Below are 25177 nucleotides of genomic sequence, written 5' to 3'. Positions count from 1 at the left end.
CTTCTGACACTTGGTAATTTATCACAGTGTTAATGCTTTGCTGGTTGCTGTCTGTTATGAAACACAGGTAGAAGCACAGTCTTGCAGATAGAAGAGGCTTTCAAATTCCATCCTGTCCAAGCCTGCCAGCTGCCAGAGAAGGGGAAGGCACGTGGGTCTAATTTTCATCTTACTGATATTTCATCAGTGTATCAGCACTGACTTTGAAGGTATTACTGCTGCCCTACTCAGCATCATGAAGATGAAAAATATGCCCTTGAAATAAAACTTGCTGCTCTGACAAGAGCTCCTGCTTCATCAAGCTAAGGTTCTTATCAAGGCAAGATTTTATTGCAATAGCAAGGATTTAAACCAAGCACAGCAGTTTTATTAAAGAGAGAGAACAAAAGACAAACTAAAGGGTTCCAGTGACAAGTTACTCAAGCAGAAGTGAGGGATCCAGAACACCACTTCCAGTCTGGCAAAGAGATCACTCACAGCATTTGGTCTGTCTGGCCAAATCTCCGTACTACTTATCTACCCAGACAAAAAAAAAAAAAAACAACAATTCCTCATAGCAGCTGTTTCTACAACAAGCACAGAAGAGGCCAGCAACCCCAGCTCAAGGCTACAGCATAGCAGTGTTTGGAATCTGGTTTGCTAGTTTATTACAAATGGTTCCCTCCCTCCAGCTTTCATTCAGGCAGGTGTTTGTGACCACTCAAATGAGGTATCCCCTAGAAACAGTTAAGATATTTAGCTAAGCAGTGGACTGAGAGCCCACAGTGGAACAAAAGACTTTGAGAGACACTACATGCACTAGGAAGGGATACCTGTATTCTCCTAGAACAAGCCCAACAGCATTTAGGATACAGTTTAATCACTGAGACTTTTATTCTGAATATTCCAATTTCCATCTTGGCAATTCTCACCCTCAAGTGTCCAAATCACTGGCAGGCAATTAACATCACTCTTTTTCTTGCTAAAGCACATGCTAGTGCTCTTGAACATCCAAGCTTCTCATCAGTGCAAGAAATATTCACATTAGGGTCCTGCCCACACTAGCAGAAAACAAGCTCTACTGAAGCAACACCAGCATAAAATCAACATAAACCAGAGTGGATTTTAGAGCACTAACATCGGCTGAACAGCACTCCTTGTGAAAGGCTAATAAGCATTTACTGACATCCTTCCTCTCCCTTCAGTTAATGGCAGGACAGACCATTTAGTCAGTGGTCTAAAGCTTTAGCTTGCAGAAACAGCAATTTATGCACCCTGGCAGGTGAGAATGACCCATTCAGCCTAAACAAGAAGGAGAAAAGGCTTCTGACAGCATTTCTCTGCCCAGTTCTTGTCTGAGACAGCTCCAAGTATCATTCAGCCATGGCATGTCTAACCCAAACTGACCTGTCCCAGACTCCTGGGAGTCAGATCCCCTGAGTTCAAATAATCACTTTCCTCCCTTCTCCCCAGCAGGACTTGGGCACAAAGCCCAATCATCATCATCAAAACACTATTTAAGTTCCCAGTGGCTTTGCATGCCTTGCTCAGGGGACTGGTTTTCTTTCCCTCTGGTGCTAATTCCATCTATTAGGCTCATTCTCTGTGCCCTGGGCAGGAGCTGCCATAGCAGAAGAATGCCCAAGGAAAATTCATCAGGCCAAGTCAGGCAAAAGTGTGCCTCTGGAGGCAGAGAATTTAAATAAAGAATGAACCTGGAAAAGCCGTTAGCTTTTTTGTAGCCAGCACTGTTAAGAATAATTCACCACAGGGAACTATCACAGGAGCAAAACACCTTCTGGCCCCCATTCAGGAGGGAGAAAGCAAGCACAAAACTGAGCAGTGTGCCACCCCAGGGACTGGCAGAGCCTGGGGTCAAAAAGTCAGAAACAACAGAGAAGGCCACATCTGCCCCATCACAACTGATCATCTATGGTCTGCAGAAACAAGCTGGCAGGGAATGCCCATGCTGCCTCCTCTTCAGGGAATTCAAATTCCATATATGCAGGTGAAAACAAATGGCAAGGTTCTGCCTTCTGTATCATATACATTATCCTTTTAAAGACACAACATTTGTGAAAGGTTCTGTAGATACAGCTAGGTGGGGAGAAAGCCTCACCCGTTCCAAATCTTTATCATTAAACACAGTTTTCTACTTCTCTACAACTCCACAGGCATTTTTTTCCCAAAGAAACCAAAAAACAAAGGAACAAAACTTCTAGCTCAAGACAGAACGTGTTGAAAGGACACACCTCAACTAATTGCCAGCTCTTTTCCACCTTGCTACCATTCCCTCTCGTCTCCTGATCAGTGAGATCTGCAGATGAGAGAAGAGCAGAACTGAACCCAGCGAGGACACGTGCTTTAGGAGAGCTCCAAATTCAGCACACCAACAACCACCTTCAGCCTGAGCAACCTGGTATGTAACTAAGAGTTGCCAAATCCAACTGACAGGCACAGAAAAACCTTCACTCTGACTCATTCCAAAGGCTGTCCAAGTCACTGCCACTGTGCAAAGGCCAGAGCAAAGGAAATACAAGGAAGGGACCTGCAGTACCATAAAATAGCATCAGAGCCCACAAGTTACAATGGGGGATGTAGAGAGGGAACTGAGGAAAAGCAGGAAAAATCAGACTGTGGCTCCAAATCATCCCTGGCTACATGGTACTTAGTGGTTTTTTTTCTAATTATATAATTATATACTTAATTCTATAGTTATCAGGTCACATATCCTTACACACATATAAACGTGGGCACAGCATCCCCTACATTTCAAAAACATTTTTTTTAAAACGACATAGTGATTAAAATAGAATTTTAAAAGATGTAAAATAGCCCAGGAAGCTCCACTCTGTCCCCTCCCATTCTACTCTGAGGTTCCCATGCAGCTGATTTTGACAAGCACAGGTGATAGCAAGCTTTGCTTTGTTAAACCTGTTAGGTACCAAGAGCAATAAATGTTACAGCCTTAGGTAAGAATGCACAGCATCAGACCACGTGTTTCTCCATGAGCTGTGGAACAGAACACTTTCACACATATATTGACCCACTGCTGTGTCCTGACACGTTCCATGGACCAACTCTGGCCTCTCACCCTTGTCTCCTCAAGGATGAGCACATGAGCAGAACTCTGGCTCATTCCAGCCTCAGTCTGAGAACAGCATCCACTAGTATGACTTTTCTGACTGTTAAACTTGGTCTTTGGGAAAGAAAATAAGAATCTCCTACAGAAGACATAGCATTCTCAAATGATTCAATATTTTATCATCTAACATTTGATCTCATTCTGCAGAGTTAGACCTGCTTGTCTCCCCTTTCTGTGAGTTGTTTCTCCATCTCCCCAAACCAGTTTATTGCCTGTTTCTAGAAGCACTACAGGAAGAACAAATAAATAAATTTTTTAAAAAGCCACAGAAAGCTGAGAGCCATAAGAACAAAACCTCCGTGCAACTCAGGAAGGCAGGCTTTGTTACTTGCAGTATGTGAGGTGGAACAGGTATTTCACATAATCTGAAATTAATTAAAGGGAAAGGCGGGTAACATTGAGCCTGCCACACAGAGGTGCTGTATGAGCAAACTGACAATGCTGCACTACCAGCAGTGATGCCCTTTGATTAAAGGAACAGAGTTTCCAGGCAGGGTAGCAAAAACCAATATGAACACTTAATTAAGAAAATTAAAGACTCCTCAGTGCTGATGCTGTAGCTGTGGTTTAGGTGCACTGAAAAAGAAACTGTTTCTGCTTTGGATGAACAGACCATGCTATGTGTGATAGCACTGGAGAGATAACTTTGGAATCTTTGGACCAATTTGAACTGAATTCAATAGGGGATAAAAGGTCACAGAGGTGCAGAACTCCTCTAAGTTGAGCTGAGTGAAAAAGCAGGCCACAAAATAATATCTGGCCTGAACCATAAGGCACCCAGTGTCCTCCTTCCTAGCTGGCAGGGCTCCAGCTGATTGATGCATCAATCACAGTGAGCTCTCCAGCACACAAGCAATGCTCAGCCAAGTACACCTTGTGCCACTTCACCCCTCCAAACAGGCAGAAGAATGAGGGATAGTGAAGAGATGATAGCAAACACAGAGAGAGAAGAGTCCTGGAAGGGCACACAATTAAGTGATTGCAAACTTCTGTTGCTTAACAAATTGAGCAGGCATTTTGCTCATTTCCTGATCCTTCTGAGAGCAGATGGCTCTCATAGACAAGATAAAGAGTTCAGCATGGCTACTGGGGCAGGGCCTCAAAAACACTCAGCAGAAATCATAATCTGATGGGCTGCTCTGGCCAGATCTTTTTCTGCTGTAATCCATATCCCACACTTTTCTGAAAGCCCTTCTGTTAACGGCTCAGCTATAAAGTCTGACCATAGACAGCTGAATAATATCTATTATACCTCTGTGACACCTGAGATGGACACTGTGACTGGACAGGGCTTTGTCCTGGTGTTGCTCCAATAGTTGCCAAAGTACACCTGAACAAAGATTCTTTCTTCTGAAATACCAGTTCTCTCAAGTGGCATGGCTATCACATTGGTTTGCAATCTCACAGGCAAACCTCCTCTCAGGCAAGGTGCAAAGGTGATTTTCAGAGCCCAGCAGGCAAGTCTGCATGTCTGTCTCTCCCAGCACAGAGTGAGCATGAGCTGACAGTGCTTCTTCACATGCAGGCTCACCAGTCTTGTATCTTTCACTGGAGCTTTTGGTCAAACAGAAGCAAAACCCTGTCCCCACTACAAACACAGGCTTTATGCAAGCTCAGAGAGCTGGTTTGTCTGCTGTCCACAAGTGCCAGGCCCCAGCCCCAGACATCCATCTGCATTCCCACCCATGCTCCCACTGCAGAGTCAAGGACTAACAACATTTTGCTGGTTGGTAAAAAAACTAGAAAGACACTGTGGGTGACAGAACAAGGACATTACCCCTCACATACTGGTCCAGCCCTTCACCTGGCAGAAGATTGCCATGAGGAAAACCAACCAGGCCCCACCAAGAGTGCAGAAGGAAAATGCATTTGCTGTCTCACTCAGGAGTGCTTCACCTGCACCCAGTGTTGAGCAAAGACTTTCCCTTTAGGCTGTGAAGTGGAACATAAAGGGGAAGGCCACCTTAATGACCCCAGAATCTTACAAGATCCTTGAATTTTGCATGCTTCTACATTATCCCATGTAAGATTGCACAAACAGGCACACAAACCTACATATGCTATCATCCTAGATTATTCCAAACAATCCACATACTTCAGAGTCAGCTCCCACTCCCCTGATCAGACAGATGTGATTCCTCTCCCGTCTGCATTTCCAATGAAAGCCCAAATTCATGGCTCCCACGGTTTGAATCGTGCTGATTCTCATCCAGCTCACAAGGAGCTGTATTTTGAAATGGCTTGATCTGTCAAGCCAAGCAGGTAAAGGGATTGGAACAGCAGACAACGATGGTCTTAAAACCCTTTGAGACAAAACTTTGCAGTGCTTTAAATTGATGAATCTGTTAGTGATTTTAGCTGAGCATGTTCTACTTTTTACTATTGAGAGCCCTGTTCTTTCCCCTCTTAACTCCTCACCTATTTTTCTTTTCATGCATTCTCTTATAAAAAAAATATATACAGCATCTAAGCTGTGGCAATGTCCTTTGTTATTAAGTAGCCACATCAATACTGATCATAGCCTGGAGTATATCCCTCCTCTCTTGCATGCCTCCGTCTTCTCAAAAAAAAGGGGGAGAAAAAGGATATACTACTGACCTTACTTTTAATGACCTTTGGAATACACAGCTGAAGGAGGCAGAAGACCTTTTAAACTACAGCCATATCTGCAAGCACAAAATTGGTAGGATTTGGTAGAAAAGGACAGGAAACCTGGAACAGAGAAATGTCTCCATATACACAGCCATCCACCCCACTGCTTTACACAGAAAGAATTCACCTCCCAGTTCTCCAACAAAGACAAATAAGGCTACAGACCAGCCAAATCTGCCTGCACTCATGGTATTGACCACAGCTGGGAGGGGTTTTTCAAACAGGCACCAACTGCAGGGAAAGGCTAACAATCAATTAAAACTCCCACTCCATCCCCACTGCACCCACGAGATCCTAAAGCATTTTGGCAAGCTTATCATGTTTTACACAATTTTCCACGCAACAGCTTTTTCAAATGCACATCCATCTGAAGCTTCAGTGTCAGCCCTTCATGTGGGTTAATTCTTGCCTGTAGATAGGGAAGCCAAGATATTTTAGGCACAATGGCAAAACCACGAATCACAAAGACAACCCGCACGCACAGCCTGCTCTCCTCTGGCACTCAGGGATGCATATCTGAACTCAACACATACATTCCTCTCTGCCTTGAGAGTCAGCAGGAGCTCCGTGCCAAGTCTTCTGCTCCACTGACCCCTCACTGGGGTCCTCTACCAAATCCCCAGGAGAAGCTCAACCCATTTCAGGAGCCTACCAGCAGCACCACTGAATATGTACCAGCAGTACCCACATCACAGACTGAAGCAGGGTCAAAGCAGTTGTTTCCAGCATCCCAGTTCTCCAGCCTATCACTGACCTGAGTGATTTGCAGTTGCTCACTCCTAGTTTTTTTTTTAAATCCCAAACATACATTTTAGTCCCAAAAAGATCAGCAGGTGCAACCATGTTTCCCAGGAAATGCTTTTTTGTCTCACAAAGCAGTGGATGGTAAGAATTCCAATTCTTTCTGTTCCTCCACATCCACAAGAAAGGAAAGGAGGAACACAGTCCCTAAGATTTATGCAGCACCTTCAGTTTGGTCAAAATATTAGAGTGCCAAGGGACCTGTCAAGGCATCCTCTGTGGATCAGGCACAGGGAGAGAAGTGATGGAGCCCAGTTCTCCTGCCCTCCCCTGTCGCTGTCGATGGCAGGGTCTGTCAGCAGTCCCTGGGAGTGACAAACACGGGGCAGGGCAGTGGATGAGATGGAGGGAGCAGGCAGGACCCGCCCCGCTGCCTCCCGTGCAGGTCAAACACTGTCCCTGTCCCACAGCAGCAGCACTGACGGCAGGGGATGCTGGAGGTTTTACAGGAACAGGACAAACACCGTCCCTGTCCCACAGCAGCACTGCCGGCAAGAGATGCTGGGGGTTTTATAGGAACAGGACTCAGGCTGGAGCGCACGGAGCAGACGAGAGACCCCGGCAGAGGGAATCCCATCTTCAGGAAAAAGCCTGGCAGCGATCAGAGGCTGTGCAAAGGGACAGAGCATCAGCTGCACGGGATGGCAAAGCGCTCCAGCACCACCGAGTGTGTGTAGGACTCTTCTCGTCTGCCGCACAGGGAACCCCGACAGCGGGAGTTTCCCAGAGCAGTGACTCCGAGCGGGTTTCCGTATCAATATTCAGGAGGCTCAGCCTTCCCAGCAGGCAGTCCCGGGCTCCAGCAGCATTCCCTCCCTTTCCCAGATGCCCACGCTCCCTCTAGCGCCCGGCTCCGCGTCCCTCACCCCGGCAGCCGCGGGGACCGCACCGCTCATTAAACTGATGCAATTTGGGGCACGCAGGCCCTGCAGGGCTCTGCGGAGCTGCCGGGCTGGCGACTGTGTCGCATGTTGGAATGCGAGGGGAAACAACACCGTGACAGCCTCAGTGTCAGGGCTGTGCCACTCCTTTCAGTGCGAGAGCCATCAGGGATCCTTCAGAGAGGCAGGAACAAAAGAGATTTGATCACTCGGCATCAATCTTTTCTTACTTTTATTGCATGCTGCGACTCCACTGGTTATGAAGGCTGGAAATTGACCCTAAAGTTTCCATGGCAGATTATTTGTCAAATATGTTTACACCCACACACCGCGTTCTACAAACATGCAGCAAATTTTCTCGAGCTCCCTCAGTCTCATAACACCCCATGTAAAGGCAGGAAAGGAAATACTTCCATGCTCTCCTTTTTGCATGGAGGAAATATTAACAACGATGCAGTTCTCTCTGAACTTTAGGAAAAGTTAGGATTTGGGAATTTGTTCCCTTGGATTCCTACATGGAGTTTAAGCAAACCAGGAAGCTTGTATGGAAAGGTGTGACTGCAGCAAAGTATATTCCAGCTAAGGGATATTTCAGCTTAAAATTCCTGCTGGGCTCTATGTGACCAAGTCATCAGAGCAGTCTCCAACATGGCTTGCAGTGTGGGTCAAACTTCCAGAGTAACAAACTCAGAACCAGACAAGAGACAGTGAAAGGCTGTGCACAAGAGAGAGAAAAAACTCATCTGCCCACAGTCCTGTGGCTGCAATTCAGAAAACATAAAGGGCAGGTCTCCTTGCTGTACTCCACATTTCCTCACCTCTGTATTCATGTCTCAATCTTAATTTCTGCCGCTGTAGGATCCTACAGGTTGAATTCTCCACTATAGTAAAACAGCCTAGATCAATCCTACATCAATTTAAACTGAGGATCCAAACAAATACTTTTCTGCTTTGGGGACTTTCTGCAATTATAGCATTCAATGCTTCACAAGGAACATGTCATTTAATTTACTGTCTTGACTGAGGCAGGTTGGATTCAAAACCTTCAAACACAGATTCTTAATGGAAGATAAACTTGACCAGAGCCCAGCCAAACCCAAACATTAACTCCATAGCTGACAGGTCTCATGCAATGTCCTCAAAGCAGCCCCAACCATGAGCTCAGGCCTGGCCCTCAGTTCTGGTATGAATCTGGAATTGTGTGAGACTGCTGACAGATGTTAGCATGTACTGCTCTCTGTTCTACCCAAAGATATCCAGGGAGCTCAAGGAGCATGATGCTACAGCACAACTTGAGTAAATTCTTGACTGTTTGCAAGACTGGTTTCCAGTATTCTTTAGTGCAAGTAACATTAAAGATCGTTGCCCTTAACCTGTGCTTTTCCCATTCGACAACACAGTTCTCCTACGTTTTTTAAAATCTCTACCACAAATGCAGCTGCAAATTTGGAAACTCTCAGAAATTTTCATCTTCCTACAGCCTTGTCTTCAAGAAAAATTGGTTTCATCTCACCTCCCTTTTGAGAAAAATCTCTCCTGCCTAGCATAAATTATCTGCTCAAACCCCTTTTCAAAAGACTTCATCATCTAATTGGATGAATGTTTTCCATTATGAAAGAAATAATTAAAGAATCCCATAGCTGTTTCTATTTGCATTTAATCCACTCTGAAAGCTTAGCTACAGTCCTAGGGCATCATCCCTGATCATGGCAAAGTCTGAGTGCTGAGGTCTGAAGAGAAACTGCTGACAAACACTTCGGACAGGAGCAGTTCTGTTACTGAGCTTGGAATTCTAAGAACATCAACAGTTTGCTGTTCCAGGCAGGGAAATGGCCCAGAGAACCCACCAGCTTCCTGGGATTCACAAACAATACCCAGGTCCAAACAGTCTGGAGAGAAAAAACACAACAACAGAAAAAAAGTATTTTCCAGATGCCTTTTCCCTGGTCTACTAACTCAACACAACTACAAAAGTAGTTGCCATGCTGGTTTCCTTTTTTATTTCCAATCTTCTGTTTAAACATTAATTAAAAATGGATTGACAAAATCCTGGAGAAGGATTCTAGTAGCAAGCTTCATTAGTAAAGGTAGAGGAAAAGTAGAAATGTATAAAGACATTTTGCCAGAGTTGGCCTACCTTCAACAGCAAAGATACCATAGAATACTCAAAAGCTATATGAGAACAAAACAGTCTAGAACAGAAATTAACATATCTACCAAAGGCAGTACAATTAATGCAGTTGCTCTGTCACATTTCTGCATTCTAGGAGTAAGCATTTTAAACTGAAATCCAGCTGGACTTTTGGAGCAGTTACTCATGGCTGACAACTAAATGCAGCTTTGCCTGCCTAAAGATTCCCCTTCCTCCCTTTCCAAGCATAGCAGTCTATTTGGAATTGCAAATATCACCCATCACACACTGCATTGCAAGGCATCTTAATGAAAAACTACCTGGCACAGGGTGATCCCATTGGCCTCCCCAGCTTGTAATGCTCCATGGGAGTGAATAATGTCTCAGCATCCAACCACCAGTACATTAGCAGATCACACCAGAACACTGCCAAAAGCATTCAGAGGAATCATTCCCGGAAGAGACAGGCTTCACTGTGAGAACTTGCACAACCTGCTTGTCACTGCCAGCCCCCAGAGCTTGCACAGGGCAAAGAAAAAGGATCTGTGGCAGTAGGAGGTAAAGAAAACCCATTCAGAGCAGAGTGGTTCCCATCAGATCATCATCCTTACATGAGTCTGGAAAATCCCCAAAGACTTTTGGGAACCTTGCTGCAGCACTTCCTTTGAGAAGAAACTTTTCCTAATGTCCAATATGACACACGTTGGGGCTGTTAACACATATTAACCCTTCTTCAACCAAAAAGATAAGCTGCATCTTCTCTCTAACTCTACTTCCAATGTCTGTAAGCTACTGCAGCATCATTAGCCTCCTCTTTATTATCTTGTCTCAAAGGCATCTCATATTCCAAGTCTTGGAGTGAATCTTGAAACCACATTAATTCTAGAAATGACAGTCACAGGTTGACTGGACAAAACAGTGCAGCATGGCTGCTAAGACAAAACCAGGCCCCAGTGCAGTGTCTCACCCCCTCTCATCCTGCCTTCCCCAGTTTTCAGGGGAATGTAAGCATTAATGCAATTGCATGGCTTGCACAAGCAGCAGCTGCATCACTGAAGCACGCCAGACTTCCACTGGTTTATCTTCTGCACTCTTCTACTACAATGAGATTTAAAAAATTGCACTGCTGACATTTTTAATATAGTATGAAAAATCCAACCCCTAGGATCATATAGGAACTTGGCCTGGCTGCAGCAACCTGCAATATACACATACCTTGGACAAATGCCCTCTCCTGCTCTTACTGGTGCATTATAGTGCATTTCTCATCTTCATTCCAGAAGTTTGGAGAATTTATGTCAGAATTTGGGAGACGTCCCTGCCCATGACAGTGGGGATTGGGACTAGATGATCTTTAAGATTCCTTCCAACCCTTAATATTCAATGATTCTGTGGAGTTTGCCTCTGGTTACTAAAAAAGGCAAAGGCATATATACATGGGACAGCTAAAGCATGCAGTGATTATAGCTGCAGCATCTCCATAGATAGTGGATTGAAAATGTCTTCCAGAGAAAGCTAGAAATGTGCATCTTTTCTTCTCATATTGAAAAAACCTCAGCGACAATGCCACAGAATTTGTAGTGATTCCATCATGGAAAAAGCATGGACAAAATTAAATACTTCCTTTAAACAGCTACATTCACCAGAGGGGCAACTCTGAGGAAAACCTAAAAAAACAGTTCCCATTTCCCATTCCACCAGTGATCATACCAGGAGAGCAATCCTAGTAAGTGTGTTTTATTCACTGCAGCTTCTTGAAATCTCTTGGAAAACCTACCATCAAGAAATGAGATAGTGAGATTTAAAACCATAAGAGCATTAAAGGTACTGCTGCCTTTTTTGCAGGTCCTTGTCCTAGAAATCAGGGAGAGAGAAAGGAAGAAAAGATCATATGAGGAATCAAATCATCTTTAAAAGAAGGTTGGAGAGAGCATCTGATGAGCAGAACAAGGAAAAATTTCATGCACTAACATAAACATCTAGAGAGGGAAAACAAGTGCAGAGTGTACAACAGCCTCGCTGAATGGCACATTTGTACACAGCACATGTGTTCAGAGAGGAATGGTCTTGGAAAAAGAATGGCTTGCAGCTCTTTTGGGAATAATAGCATTTTTCACTAAAAATTCTCCCTTCTTTAGAAAAGCCTTGACAAGAAAACATTTTATCTAACCTCTCCAAGGTCCCTCAAGAGCTTCATGACCTTGCTCAATAAATGCTTCTATTAGGGCAGATTGGTACTTGAAGCCTAAATAGAAGTCTGGTTTTTCCAATGTCAGACCCACTGAATTAAGCCAAGTTCCCTTGATAAGAGCACACAGAACACAAACCTCAATTCTACATAGAGTAGTATTTTTGTATTTTCCTAACAATTTTCACTTCAAGATTCCCAGGTATTGTACAAAGCAGAAATGAATTCTGCTCCATACCACCACTTTGTGGTAGCTAAGTAGTACTATCCTCATTTAACATGGAAGAGGAGATCCAGGGAGGTTAATTGTCTTTCCTAAGGTCACAGAAAAAGCCTCTGGGCAGGACAAAGCAGAGAACCCAAATTCCCTGATCTCACCAGCCTTTTGCCTCTATCATAATCCTGACCTCACTATCTACAAAGAGAGAAAACAAAAGTTTGTTGCCTGGAAGGGATTGTGTTTTAGTAAGTTAAACTGTGATCTGAGAGACATGTGAGGACAGGGGGATAGGAGATGGACAGACACTTGCTTTTAAAATAACAATAATTGAAAAATCAGGGGATTTTAACACTCTAGGTAACAAGACATTCAGCAACTGCAAAGACCTCCCTTTTGTTGAGTGCCCACAGTTCTGTATGTCCCAGTAAAACCCCAATTTTTTCTTACTTTCTTTTTCTTTGCAAATCCATCTAGTTTTTAGGAATACCTCACCACTAATGCACAAAAGTTGATTGATCATGGTTTTAATAACACATAAGTGACAAAAGCTGAGGTTTTGAAGTCTGTTCATGTAACAGAATTGGTAAAAGCAAGCTGTTTGCCTCTCTACTGCTTTGGGAGCCTGAATACAATAACACAGACACATCCTACCTACTCTGCTAGGTCAACTGACATAATCATGACACTATTAACACTATTAACACTATTAACAGTAGAGTTAACATCTATTGTCCATTTCCAGTACACCTTCATGCTGCTTTACATTTCCTGTGACCTAAGAAAATTTATGCTTTGTGATGTGGGGCTGGGAACCATTGTGGCTGGGAAAAGAAGCTACACTGTTTGCCCAAGTGACCTTGGGCAAATTGCTTCATGTTCCTGTGCCATGGACACCCCAACAGTAGAATTAGGTAAAAACTGAGCTGCAGCAGAAAAACAGGGATTGGATTCAGCCTTATCTGTTAATTAATTAAAGAACCCAGGTTCAAGCACATAACTTTCCCTCTACACAGTTAAAAAAAAAAAAATTAATTACAAAAAGCAGTATGTTTTCTGCAAAAGACAGGAGAGAAAAAGTCTCCGGATGTTAAACTTCATATTAGAAAAATCACAAAAAGATAACATTAGAATTTATTACCACGCTTGCTTCTCCTTCCTACAGACACCACACTGCCAATAAACACCAGTCTTTTGCTTTAGCTTGTGCTTTTGAGTTGGAAGCTTTCAATGCATGGCATCCTGAGGTGCAAAATCCTAATGGCATGCAATGAACAATCAAGACATTTTCTTTCATTACCCTTCTCAGTCACCTAAAGAATAAGAAATCTAGTTATTTAAATAGCATGTTTCTGTAAAAGAAAGCAAGGAGAGAGAATTTTGTGAAAATCACTTTCTGAGCTGTGCTTCCAAGAAAAAAAATAACCTTTCTTTCCCTTGCAAATGCTTACAGAATGAGTTTTCTTTGCTACTTTAAGCAGAAATATCAAAACTATTGGAAATCCGTGCTGGGAAGGCATGGGGAGGCATTTTAACTTCTTTTACTCAACACCCCTTGATTCAGCATCAAAACGAAACAAATGAGAGAGCATGTAGGTTGTTTTCTTCATTACATGGCATGTTATGTTAAAAATAAATAGTCCTAGAGACAAGTGTAGTGCTGAAATATACCATACAGCTGTTTCCTTCTCAATGTTTGCTTTCATCTTTAATGAGAGTGAAATTCACGTCTGGCAAGCACAACTGCCTTTAAAAATTGGTTAAATCAAAGCAACATCTACATTGCTGTCAAAATTATTGCCTAAGTAGCAATAAATAGACAAAAAAAATCTAGTAAAAAAAAAAAAAGATAGTTGAATTGCACATCAGAACCTATAGTTGATGCACAGATAGAGACACAGATAGATAAGCAGGTAGACAATCTGCTTTTTCATGGCTAGTAAGTTCCATGAAGAATGTATCTGAAAATGCAGCCAATCTGTCTTATGCTGTTAATTGCTTTATACTCATTTCCAATAATGGCAAAACAATAAAAGAGGCATTTTCAAGGCAGTGACAAGCTATAATAATCAGAATAATGGGAATATTGTCACCAGAGATAAAGGTTTCTCAGAGTCCTTTAAATTACATCTGTTCCCAGGCTACGTGAGAGTAGAAATGGGATTTCTGATACCAAGTCTAAAGAAACTTGAAGTTTTGTCCACAGCCATCTGCCGGGCGTTGCAGCGCGGGTGTGAGGGAGGGTCCTACACTCTGCTGGCACAGCGTGTGGGCTTTTGGGACATGCCCCCTACACACGCACACACACAACCCCACAGGCTTCCAGGAACACCTCAGCGACTCGTTATTACTGACTTTGGGAAAAAGGCGTGAGATGCCATGGATTTTTTTTTTTTTTACAAACTTTTCACTCTGCTTGCACTACGTGTCTGCTCTCAAAGCTCCTTGACGTGCTATGGGGTTTTCCACCCCGTAATGAATTAATGGGTTCTCTCTTGCCTCCAGCACTCACAGCGGGGCACTGGAGGGCTTTCCCACCACCCCTATCCATCATTCATCCCGGGCAGGGAGGCAGCGAAGCGTGTCACGGTGTTCATCACACCGGAGAGGCTGAGTGAGGGTCCCCGGGGGAGCGGCACCGGGACACGCCGGAGCGCAGAGCAGGGGCTGGGGCCAGCCCGGCCCTTCGGGCGCTGCCCGGGGATCGCGGCTCTGCTCGGGGGCGGGCGCAGAACCGTGTTCGCACTCGCCTCCACATTTCCCCAAGCAAACTTTTCTCCTACGGCCACCGCTCCGTGTCCCGCTGCCGCTGGCATTAAGGGCACGGTGCCCGCCCAGCGCCCCTCTCCTCCCGCACCCCCGACCGCACAACAGGCTCGGCCCCGTCCCGCCGCCCTCCCCGCCAAGCGCCGCCGGACCGGGTCGGACCGGCTCGGCTCGGGTCTGCGGGGCGGTACTCACGCTGCTGTTGTGGCCGGACCAGTGCACCATGGCTTGGTTGTGCGCCGCATCCCCGGTGAGCGCGAAGGTGGTGCTGCTCAGCCTCGGCTCCTCGGCCCCTCGCAGCCGCGCCGCTCTCCCATCCTCCGGGGGCCCGCGGGGCTGAGCGCGGCCGCCGCGCTGCCCCTCGGCCGCGGGCACCCCCCGGCCGCCGCCGGCGGGCAGCGCCCGGCGCCCCTCGGTGCTCCGGCGGGTCCGCGGCGCCGCCGGGCCCCGGCCCCCGGGCGCGCCGCCTCCCGCCCCCGCCGCGCCGAGCGCCGCTCCCCGCGGCCCCGCTTGGCCCCCCGGCTCCGCGCCCGGCACCCGCTCCGGCTCCGCGGCCGCCGCCGCCCCGAGCGAGCCCCGCGCTCGGCCGCCCGGCCAGCTCCGTAATCCCCGCGGCGGCGGCGGTGGCTGTCGCTGCTCCTGCCTAAGGCGAGACGAGGAGGACGGCCAGGAGGGCGATGGAGATGAGCAGGATCTGCAAGTTATTTCGGCGCCGGTGCAACACCAAGAGAGAAGTAAGAACCATGTCCAGGCGAGAAAAATGGTGTGGCAGGTCGGAAAGCAGTTGGTCCCCTTCTCCATGCCTTTGCGGAGCGAGTCGGGGGGCTTGCAGAGGGAGGGGGGATGAGGCGCTGCGTTTAGGGCTTTTTTTTTTTCTTGGAAGAAAGGGGCCGGATTCTAATTATAATATTTATTATTTGCAAAAGGCTTCTCTTTCTTTCGCTCTTCTTTCTCTTCTTCGCTTTTCTCTTGCCTCTTTCTCAAGCCTCTGAGACGATGCCCAGGAAAAAAAAAAAAAAAAAAAAAAAAAAAGAGAAAAAAAAGGAAAGAAGGAAAAAGAAAAGGAAAAAACTCTCCCCGGTAGTTGGATTCTGTTCCTTACTGTTGCTGGATATTTTTTTTTTTTTTCAAAAGTGCTTTTCAGTGAAACTGTTCACGTTCAAGGATTTGATCAAGTGAGAGGGTACCACCACACGGGGGGAGGAGCCCCGAGCCTTGCCAAGCCGCCGCCGCCGCTGAAATACACCGCCGAGTCACCCGCCGCGCCGCGCCGCGCCGCCGGGGGCCGGGAGCGGGGCCGGGGGCGGGAGCGGGACACCGCGCTGCACCGAATCAGCTGGAGCATCACCCAGCCTTTTCTCCTGATTTGGTATGTGTGCTCCTGGCCGAGATAAAGCAGCCGTCATTCCCCGTTTCTCCTGATGTATATGCACATAGACTGGTATTTACAGCGGTGTGGGTGCTCCTCGCCCCGTGTGTGTGCGTGTACATGCACGCACAAAGGCTGGATGCCAGCCACGGGTACTGGGGCAGAAGGGAGCGCAGCTGGGATGAGCGGCTCTTGGGTGCCTCCCGTGTGTAACAGCGTACCCACGGACCCGGCCATCCAGCAGCATCCCTTCGGAGCCGGCTCCGTGCGTGTGGATGTGCCCGTCCCAAGCGCAGCCTCCCGGCCGAGGGAACTCACGCGTGTGCGTGGGGATCCCAGCAGCCTTGCCACCGTCCAGCAAGGGAGACTAGCAGGATTTGTGTGGGGCCACTAACGAAGAAAGGGCAGTATTGCAGGCAGCTCCCTGCAGCAGCATCTCGGGACTGTGTCGGGAGAAGGAGCGAGGGGGATGTATTTCTTTAGGTCACGGCAGCGCAGCGCTCCCGCTCCCATCGCTCCCGCTCCCATCGCACGGATGCGTTGCCCCTGGCCAGGACACCTGTTTTCTGCTGGCAAAGCTCAAGAAGCCTTTGCAGCTTCAGCCCCCGGACAAGGTGTGAGTAATGGCAGGTTGTGAAGGGGAGAGGGAGGCTGCTGCCGCCTCCCGCGGCTGCGGGGCGTCCCCGTGGGTCACCCTTGTCATCGCCATCTGTGCCAGTGCCACGTCCCTCCGGACCCATTCATTGCAGCAACACGTCGGCACTTCGGATCAAACCCACGGTCGACCTTCTCCCGTTCTCCTGCTCCCTTTGAAAAGTGTCGATAATTAGCGATTTTCCAATCGTCCCACCCTCCTACTTCCCGCATCAGCCATTCTTTGCCGTCCAAGGACGGATCCACCAACTACACGGCTCTCCCCGCGGTCTCCCCCTCCCCATGGCCAGGCCCGGTGCGGGGGCGGCTCAGCAGTTTCCCCCGCCTCTCGCGGGTCTCCCAGCCCGGCAGGGAGCGGGGGACAACGGCAGGACCAAGCGTGAGCTGGCACAGCCCGCACTGCCCAGCTGGGAGGCTCCTGCCCAGCTGCTGCAGAGCGCCCGGCTCGGGATGGTGGGGGACCCGTGCAGCCCGGCTGGCACGGGGAGAGCGAGGAGAGAGCCGGAGCAGGAAACACGGGCTGGGCACATCGCTGCCTGTTGCTGCAGGGCTGTCCTGAAGGAGTGGGAAGAGGGGCCGTGGCAGCCGGTGCGCACAGAACAGCGCTGACAGCTCCGGGAAGGCGGAGGGGGCCCTGCCCACAAACGCGGCCCCTTATTAGCCTCAATTCCCAACGCAGAGAGGGAAGGTGGGAGGTGGGGGTAGGGGAAGCGAATCACCCACTCCCAACGCAACGGATGGTATTCTTGGCTTGGAACCGGCTCCCTTTTGTACTGTGCTGCCAAAATGTTTAGATGACATTTTATTTGTGTGGGAGCAGTGACGTGGGCCTGAGGCAGAGCTGCTCCATAAAACCACAGGAAAGGGGATTTTACAAATTGCACACACTCGTGGCAGGTGCTACCCTGTATGCACAGGGACATGGCAGCCCCGAGGCCGCACACTGCTGCTGCTTGTAGGCAAACAGCAGGGTGTGGGGAACAGGAAGGAGCCCACTGCCCCCCAAACTCGACTGCTGCAGGAACAGGCCCCAGGTATGTGGCATTAGCAGCACACATGCCACCCCAGTGTCTCGTCATTGCTGTGCACTGTGAGAGGAGGCACTGCCCACCTATTGCCATCCTCGAGCAGCGAGGCTGCAGCTGCGACAGGCAGAACTTGTTCTTAAATTATAATCAAAGTTTCTGCAGTCCCTCTGGACCCAGCAGCAGCTCACTGCTGCTCCTGAAGATTTCTGCACATCCAGAATTCCCAGGCACCACAAAGTAAAAGCTACTGTGGTACTAGCAATTGCCACTACTTAGCCAGTCCCTTGTAGCGCAGTCCACCCAGTTCCATTTACCTTCTCAGCCTTCCTTTACACTACTTAAGATCTAGTCCTTGTCCAGATCAGTCACTCCTTTGTGCAGCAGCATCCTTGACTTCATGGCCAAAGCCCACCCAGACCATGACAGGACTTGTGGGCACACCTCATTTAGCAAATCCTGCCAGCACAAGGCATTTCTTAGCTTCATAGCTCTTTGTCACCACAAGAACCCAGCTGGGCTGGACATGGCACAGAATGTGATGGTGAACACCTTATTTAGGACAGTTCTTTCACCACTCCAATAGCAGGTGTTTTCTACCCTGCAGACTGAGAAGCCGTTACTTGTAATCCCCCTCTGTGAATGTCACCCTCACCTACCACACTCAGAGAACGTCCCAGACATTCAGTGCCAGCTATGTCAGTGAGATTAATCCAAGCTCTAATTTCTCAGACAGACACCCATAGGAAGCTCTGGTCTTTCTGAAGCAAATTCTAAAATGCCTTCATCAGTGCCTTCTTATTGCTGTTAAATAATAGGAGGCACAGCTGGGGGAGTCCCGCTGATGATGTGGGACTGCGTACTAGAATCTCCCGGCTCTGCATCTCCCTCTCCTCGGCAGAGGCCTCCGTGCTAAAGAGAGCAGCAGCAGTGCTCTCTAGTATCTTTCCTTCTCTAGAAAACAAAGGTAATGTGAGCAACATCCCCATCTCCTGCACGATTCGCGAACTGCGTGCCCATCACCAGCACACAGAAAAAGGGGCTGTTTCAGTTTGTAACATCCCTGTTGCAGGAATAATAGATCTGCTTCAAAACTTGGCCTCTTGCATGACAGGGTGACAGTGAGGATGTCATCTGACAACCCTAGATTTGCATAGTCTATATCCAGGAATAGAAATGGAATAGTTCAACACAGTATCCATTACAGGCTGTTTTAATCCCTGATCTAATCCATTATGATCTGCTTTAATCCCCACCCAGCTGCAAACATCCATTCAAAGAAGCAGGGGTTGGTGTTATATTCTGTTGGACCATGTTGATTTTTAATTGATGTAAGAAAACCATATGCCCTAACACCAGGCAATGCAGAGGATTTCTAAGCAAGCAACTAAGTAAATGTTCCGGAAGGCAAATTGTGGCACAAATATAAAGTAGCAGAACATGCCTATAACCAAGGGGAGCTGAGTTCAGTTAAGGAGAGAAAAGCAATTGGGGGAGTTACGTTTCTTAGGAGGGGGTGATTTGGATGGAAGAAGACTAATGACACTATCTAAAGAAAGAAACAAATAGAGCCTGGCAATTGCCAAAGCCTTCAAAAGCAGCATTGATTATTTGGGGTTTTCTTTTTTTTCCCTTCCTATTCTGCGACTTTCATGTGGGAGAAAAATAATTCTGAAATGTTAACTTCTATCACACATATCAATAACTTTGTCATCACTGCCTCCACTGTTGATTGTAGACCTGCTCCCCAGTACCCCAACCCTTCTGTTTCTCCCCGCTCTGCCTATCATTGCTCCATGTCCCTCTCTTCCTGCAGGATTTCACACACCCAGACCTCCCTGGAGGCCCAGAGCATGTCTCCCAGTCACTATCCCCCCAGGAAATTTCTGAGTGGGAGCTGGAACATGAAATAAAGGAGAAAGAGTTAGGTGAGAGATCATAAGAGGAAAATTTAGAGAGCAGGGAAATAAATTAATGTCCCAGCTACACTGCACTTTTTTCACACACTCATATCCTCTCCTGAAGGTCTCCTGCACTACTCAAGCCCTCCCAAGGGACAAAATCCCATACATACTAAAAAAAAAAAAAAAAAAAAAAATCAATGCTTGCTCCAGTTAACTTTAACCTATTTATTATGTGTGAGACCAGTCACTGGAAAACAAAGCACCTCTGTGATAATGCTGTCTTGTTTACCAAGGAAAAGCCTGAACCTACCTAAACAAAAATCATTAAAAGCTGACGTGTCCCTATACCCTCATACAAAACATCACTTGCAGGCAGGCCCTCCACCATTCTTGGTGGTGCAGTACTACTCCCATTAGGGACAGATTTTCTCTGAGCACAGCCAGCCAGGGTGTGCAGCAGACAGGCTGACTGAAGCACAGCAGGCTAGTGGCACTGACAGACTTGCTGCAAAGCTCCTGAACTGGGTTGCAGAAAATTCTGCAGGTGCTGCAGGAAGGAGTCTGGTTTCTGCACTGAACGATGAAGTGGGAGTCCAGCAGCCCAGCACAGCAGCACAGGTACCACATAGCAGCACACCAAGGGAGCTGTTTGACACAGCCTGGGTCAAGGGACAGTGGTGAGACTACTTGATCTCAGCTGATGGGTCCTCACAAAGTGGATCCCCTCACTGCATCACAGCACCACTGTCTCTTTGATCAACACCATTGACACAGTGCCCCAGAGCTGGAGATGTCCCACAGGCCACAGTGGGACTGCAGCAGGTAGAGGCTTAGCAGAGTGAAGAACCACTTCTGAGAATCCCACCTTGGGCTCACCAGCATGAGCAGATGTCGTGTCAGGTTTGGGGACCAACCTGACTGCATCCCTCCTTTTGATTTTATCCATCTGAACACCATATCTGTGGGAGACAGAAGAGCCTCTTTCTTTCAGGGATGCTCAGACAGCTGCACTATCTTCACCCACTGATAAGGCTGCCCAAAAGGTGCACAACCTGCACAGTGCAGGTAAGAGATTTGGCGAGACACAGAGCAGGCAGGGGTGCTTTCAATTTTCTGGGGAAATTCAGCAGGTTTTAAATCATGTTTCTAGTTAATGTTGGGTTTTGTTGTTCATATTAAAGCCAAGATAAGAAAATCCCCTTCTGCTGATAATCAGCATCATCAGGAATGCCAAAGAGCTTATCAGAATGGAATGAGTGCACAGATTTGCAGCATATACAAAGATAAATTGTGCAGCACACAAGTTCACGGTGTTGAATTCACTGTATATTGAAAGTTCCATATATTTTTATCTTAGAGATTCCAGTCAGAAATACAGGATCCCCATCTCACAGATTTCATATCATCTAGGATCACAGTAAGATACTGGACTCTCAGAAGCATTTGCCAAGTTTTTGAAAATATGCTTCTTAGCATTATTTAGAGAGACCTGGATCAGGACATTTAAACCTTCAGCCCCTCTTTGTCTTCTGAATTCAATGAGCTCATCTAAAAGCTGCGTCCAGCCATGCCACATATTATGAAGAGAGGATGAATCATGGCTTAAGATGTTACAATATCTAAGAATACTCTATGATTACTGAGATACCCCATTTGGAGAAAAGCTGATTAAAACCAGAAATGTGGATACTATTCATTAGATCATTGACTCAGAAAGACTAAAGGAGCCTCATCTCCCTTCCTGTCCCAAGGTATGCCTCAGTCTTGCAGGTTCCCTGAAGGAAAGGAATCTCCCTCACTGTTAGTTTGTGCACCTGTCATCAGCTTTTCATTTCTGGCTGTTAATGAAGCCTCATGCCTAAGAGGGTTTAGGATTGGCTTTATAGCCACCAAAAGGCAAAGTGCAAATACTGCCTTGCTGTGAAAAGACAATCTTTGTGAACATGAAACCTCCCCTATGCTTGTTCCATTCTTGGAGAAACAAGACAGAAAAATGTCAAAGTGCCTTTTCCCACCCCACAGAGCGCACACTGGGAGAATGAGGCTGGTGTGGTCAGTGACACAGCAACAGTTCTCTCTCTCTCTAAGGCTCTGTTCCCTCCCCAGTTACCTTTTGTCTTATCTTCCAGACAAATCTTTCTTTCTTCCACTCTTCCCCTATGTTTGAGATAGACTCAGAAGGGGAAGGAGCTGGTATTGTTTCTCCTCTATTCAAGCTAAATACGAAGTGATTTCTCTGTGTGCGAGTGCACAAAGGCAGAATTTTCTTAGCAAGCTAGAGAGAAACAAGTCTGGCAGCAACTCCAGCTTTGATGGTGGCACTTCACAGGAAGATGTTGAACCTGCAACAGCTTGGTGCTGTTTTTTCTCCCACAACAAACACCACCTTTTAAGATTCTCACCTATGGCTATTTCCTTCCCTTCTTTTAAGAAGAACCCCAAACAAGACAGAAATTGAACTACAGCACTGAGGAAAGACTTTATACTCGTCAACATGAAGGGAAGGTTGTATACTTAGCACGGAAGAAACAAATCATAAAGGAAATAAAGAAAAATAACACAAAACTACAGCAGTAGGTAGCTGGCTGTAGGCAGGTATTTTTTACCAAGCCAGTCCTGGCAGTCCCCAGATCTCCTGTGCACTGAATCAGCAATAACTAATTCCTAAAAGGAGTCAGGTTAAATCAAATATCATGTAAACAGAGTTTAAAATATTCTGAAGCGGGGAGTCTCAGGAAAATGTGTGCTTCCAGTCCCTCTAAGACAGGAAGTAGGACAGAATTAAGTGGCAGCTTTTACAGTCTTTACTAGACTGTCTTGGCCAATAGCTTCAACTCACGGGGGACCAACTGAAGCTTCACACCACCAAAGGAAATTAGGAAAGATAACACCGGCCTCATAAAGAGAATAATGTACACAGTGTAATGAATTCTGGCTGGCAAAGGCCAGGCATCGCATGGTAAAAATGCCAATTACTAAATTAATAATAATTTGAACGTTAGATGACTAGAGTTCCTGTCAGGCTCCAGGTAAAGGCCTGCAAATGCAGCAAAGAGACAATCCTGTCTCTAAAGTTTAGTTTATGGCTTGAAAACAACACACAAGCTCCCTGCTTTCAAGACAGACTGAAAATGAGAACAGTTAAGGAGATTGATCTTCACTAAATAAAAATGTACTGGGGCAAATCAGGCAGTTCATCTGGAGGAGGAAAAACCTCCACAGGGATTTATTGCAATGCAAAACTTGTCACAGGCAGAGAGGCCAAAAACCTGAAAGGTTTGGGAAGGTTCAAGAGTACCCCTTACCTTGAAAGACCACCTGACCTCAACATTTGTTACTCCAACACAGAATGCATTTACTCTGTGTTCTACCAAGAGATTTAGCAGCTTCCTTCTTTTGTTGGTGGTTTGAAACTATTCCTTAGGTTTGTTGCAGATGTCCAGGTTCCAGGGCAGTACTGCAGAGACCACCTTTGTCTTTTCTCCCTTTTCTGAATCTGCCCAACCCTTGGCAGTTTTAGAGGCACTCACAAGCAGAAGAGCAATCTCAAAAGGGTTAAAATTCGGGGACACAAATCAAAACGCAATTAATAAGTCTGCTACATTAAAGATCCTGATGCTCATAATGCAGTCGGCAAGGGCTGCACATTTTTCTTTGGGCTTCCTCTACTGCACGCCTGCAATAACGCTCGGTACCATCGTTAGCATTGATTTGCCACAAGGTGCGTGTACTACATCTGCAAGCTAACAGGGGAAATGGAGGGAGTCTCTCTCCCTGAAAGGCTGGAATTACTTCATTATCCAAGGAAAACGACATGCAGATTTAACAGCACAGGGAAGGGTTAGGACTCACTTCCCCCATTCCCAAAGAATACAGAACAACCCTTCTCTGCTACGTGATCTCCATGCAAAGCTAACACTCCTGGTTTGTTATTATTAATTACTCAGCTCCTATTCACTGGAATTCAGAGGTGTTGATACTTCTCATCACCCCCAGCTATGCTTGCAATTCATAAATCATACTGAGAGGAGTGCCAGGAAAGGAGAGGAAATACTAAAGGAAACTTGCAAGCATCTCTGAATATGCAGCTGCTGCTCAAAGAGGCTGCATCCTCTGCACAGAGTCAGATGTAAACCAGCATTAGTGTTATGAGACAGCAAGAGATGTCAAAAGTGGGCAGGCAAAACAAAGAAACTGCATTCAGACAGAAAAGGTAAAGGAAAGCAGATGGCCCTGAGGATTAACCTTTCATCTTCACATCCACAGGTTAGATCAGATCAGATGGTCTGATAAAACCTCAAAGCACTATTATGATGATTAATCTGGAAGGGGTTGACCGTAGTCCAAACAGAGAGAAAGGTGATAGTTCTAGTGGTCAAACCAGCATTGATTTCCCTTCCCCTGGAATTTAAAACCTCTTCCCCAGTTTTCCATTTGAAAAATAGATCTGAAATTGCCTCACCATATTAAAGAGAAAGTTCTGAACGGGGTTTTGGCCAACCCACACCTCCTACCTCTTCATACAGATATACATCCCACAGGAAGTATCCACTCTCCTGCTCATCACTGTGGCTGTGCTGAAACTATTGCGTCCTTTTCAAGGAACTGAGAAATGTAAGTTTGATACCCAAGAGATTTCTCTCTTCGGCCAGTTAAGAGACTGATGACCACACCTTGTTATTGACCCCATTCAGTTGCCCTCTGGCTGGCAACAGAACAACACCAAATCAGATCTGGGAAAAAATTAAAAAAAAATAAAATAAATAAATAAATAAACAAACCAAAAAAAAACAGGTTGGGAGCATCTGGACCCAAATTTATCTCTCTCTGTGAATGCTCTCCATTCACAGGGTTGCCTTTTTGGGTTGGTTTTTCCCTTTTCTTTTCAAAAATCATTTCAAAGTTACAAGCAATTGATCCTTGAAAACAAGGTTTGTTGGAAAGGAATGGCAGCTTCTTGTACAGCTCACAAGGTACTTCGAGGAAAAAGAGAAACTTAAAAGCATACAAGTCCTTCATTTGGCCACACAGCATCTCAAGTTCAGTTTTCTTATTTTGAGGGAAGGAAAGGATCTTCTCCTCTTTCCTCCTTTTTACATTTTGCAGTTTAACCCAGAGAAACTAAAGATTTAGGTTGCTTTGTTCTTTTTCCATTGTGGAGTGTGTGTGTTTTCCCTTTACTCACTGTGCACCTTTTCAATACCTTTTCAGCCCTGGAAGCCTGACAATGTGGCAAAAGAAACAATGAAAGTAACACAGAAACAGAAAAAGAAATCAGTTGGAAGTTATTCATTCCAGTATTCTACAATATGCTGAAGAGAAAAAGGGACAAAACAGGGTTAAAATATCATCTTCAAAGACCACTGACCTGAAATTCTGAAGTTCTGAGATTTCTGGTCTCAGTAAAAATCAGAGAGAGACAAGAAATCACAAATACCTTAATAGAGGTAATATTCTCTTTAAAT

The 25177-nt window shown here is 46.2% G+C and overlaps 1 protein-coding gene and 1 long non-coding RNA gene across 4 annotated transcripts in view; one reads left to right on the top strand and one right to left on the bottom strand.

Annotated features, from left to right (window-relative positions):
- Positions 1–15994, bottom strand: part of SORCS3 (sortilin related VPS10 domain containing receptor 3) — a 268807-nt gene extending 252813 nt beyond the window's left edge. The window contains exon 1 of the mRNA XM_088169308.1: positions 14956–15994. Within this exon, the coding sequence (XP_088025434.1) occupies positions 14956–15561 (606 nt within the window). The 5' untranslated portion in view covers positions 15562–15994. The remainder of the gene's footprint in view (positions 1–14955) is intronic.
- Positions 15995–16048: 54 nt separating this feature from the next.
- LOC148223038 (uncharacterized) overlaps positions 16049–25177 on the top strand; it is a 29281-nt gene continuing 20152 nt past the window's right edge. The window contains exon 1 of one of the 3 annotated variants that reach the window (XR_015805183.1): positions 16049–16129. This is a non-coding gene — a long non-coding RNA (uncharacterized LOC148223038). Of the gene's footprint in view, positions 16130–16637; positions 16744–17404; positions 25160–25177 lie in introns of those variants that run through there. The other 2 variants (XR_015805184.1, XR_015805185.1) reach the window with 2 other exon arrangements.

Source organism: Sturnus vulgaris, chromosome 8 (assembly GCF_052056855.1).
Source record: "Sturnus vulgaris isolate bStuVul1 chromosome 8, bStuVul1.hap1, whole genome shotgun sequence".
NCBI lineage: Eukaryota > Metazoa > Chordata > Aves > Passeriformes > Sturnidae > Sturnus > Sturnus vulgaris.
Note: the sequence above shows the minus strand (reverse complement) of the source record. Positions and strands in the feature narration are given on the sequence as shown.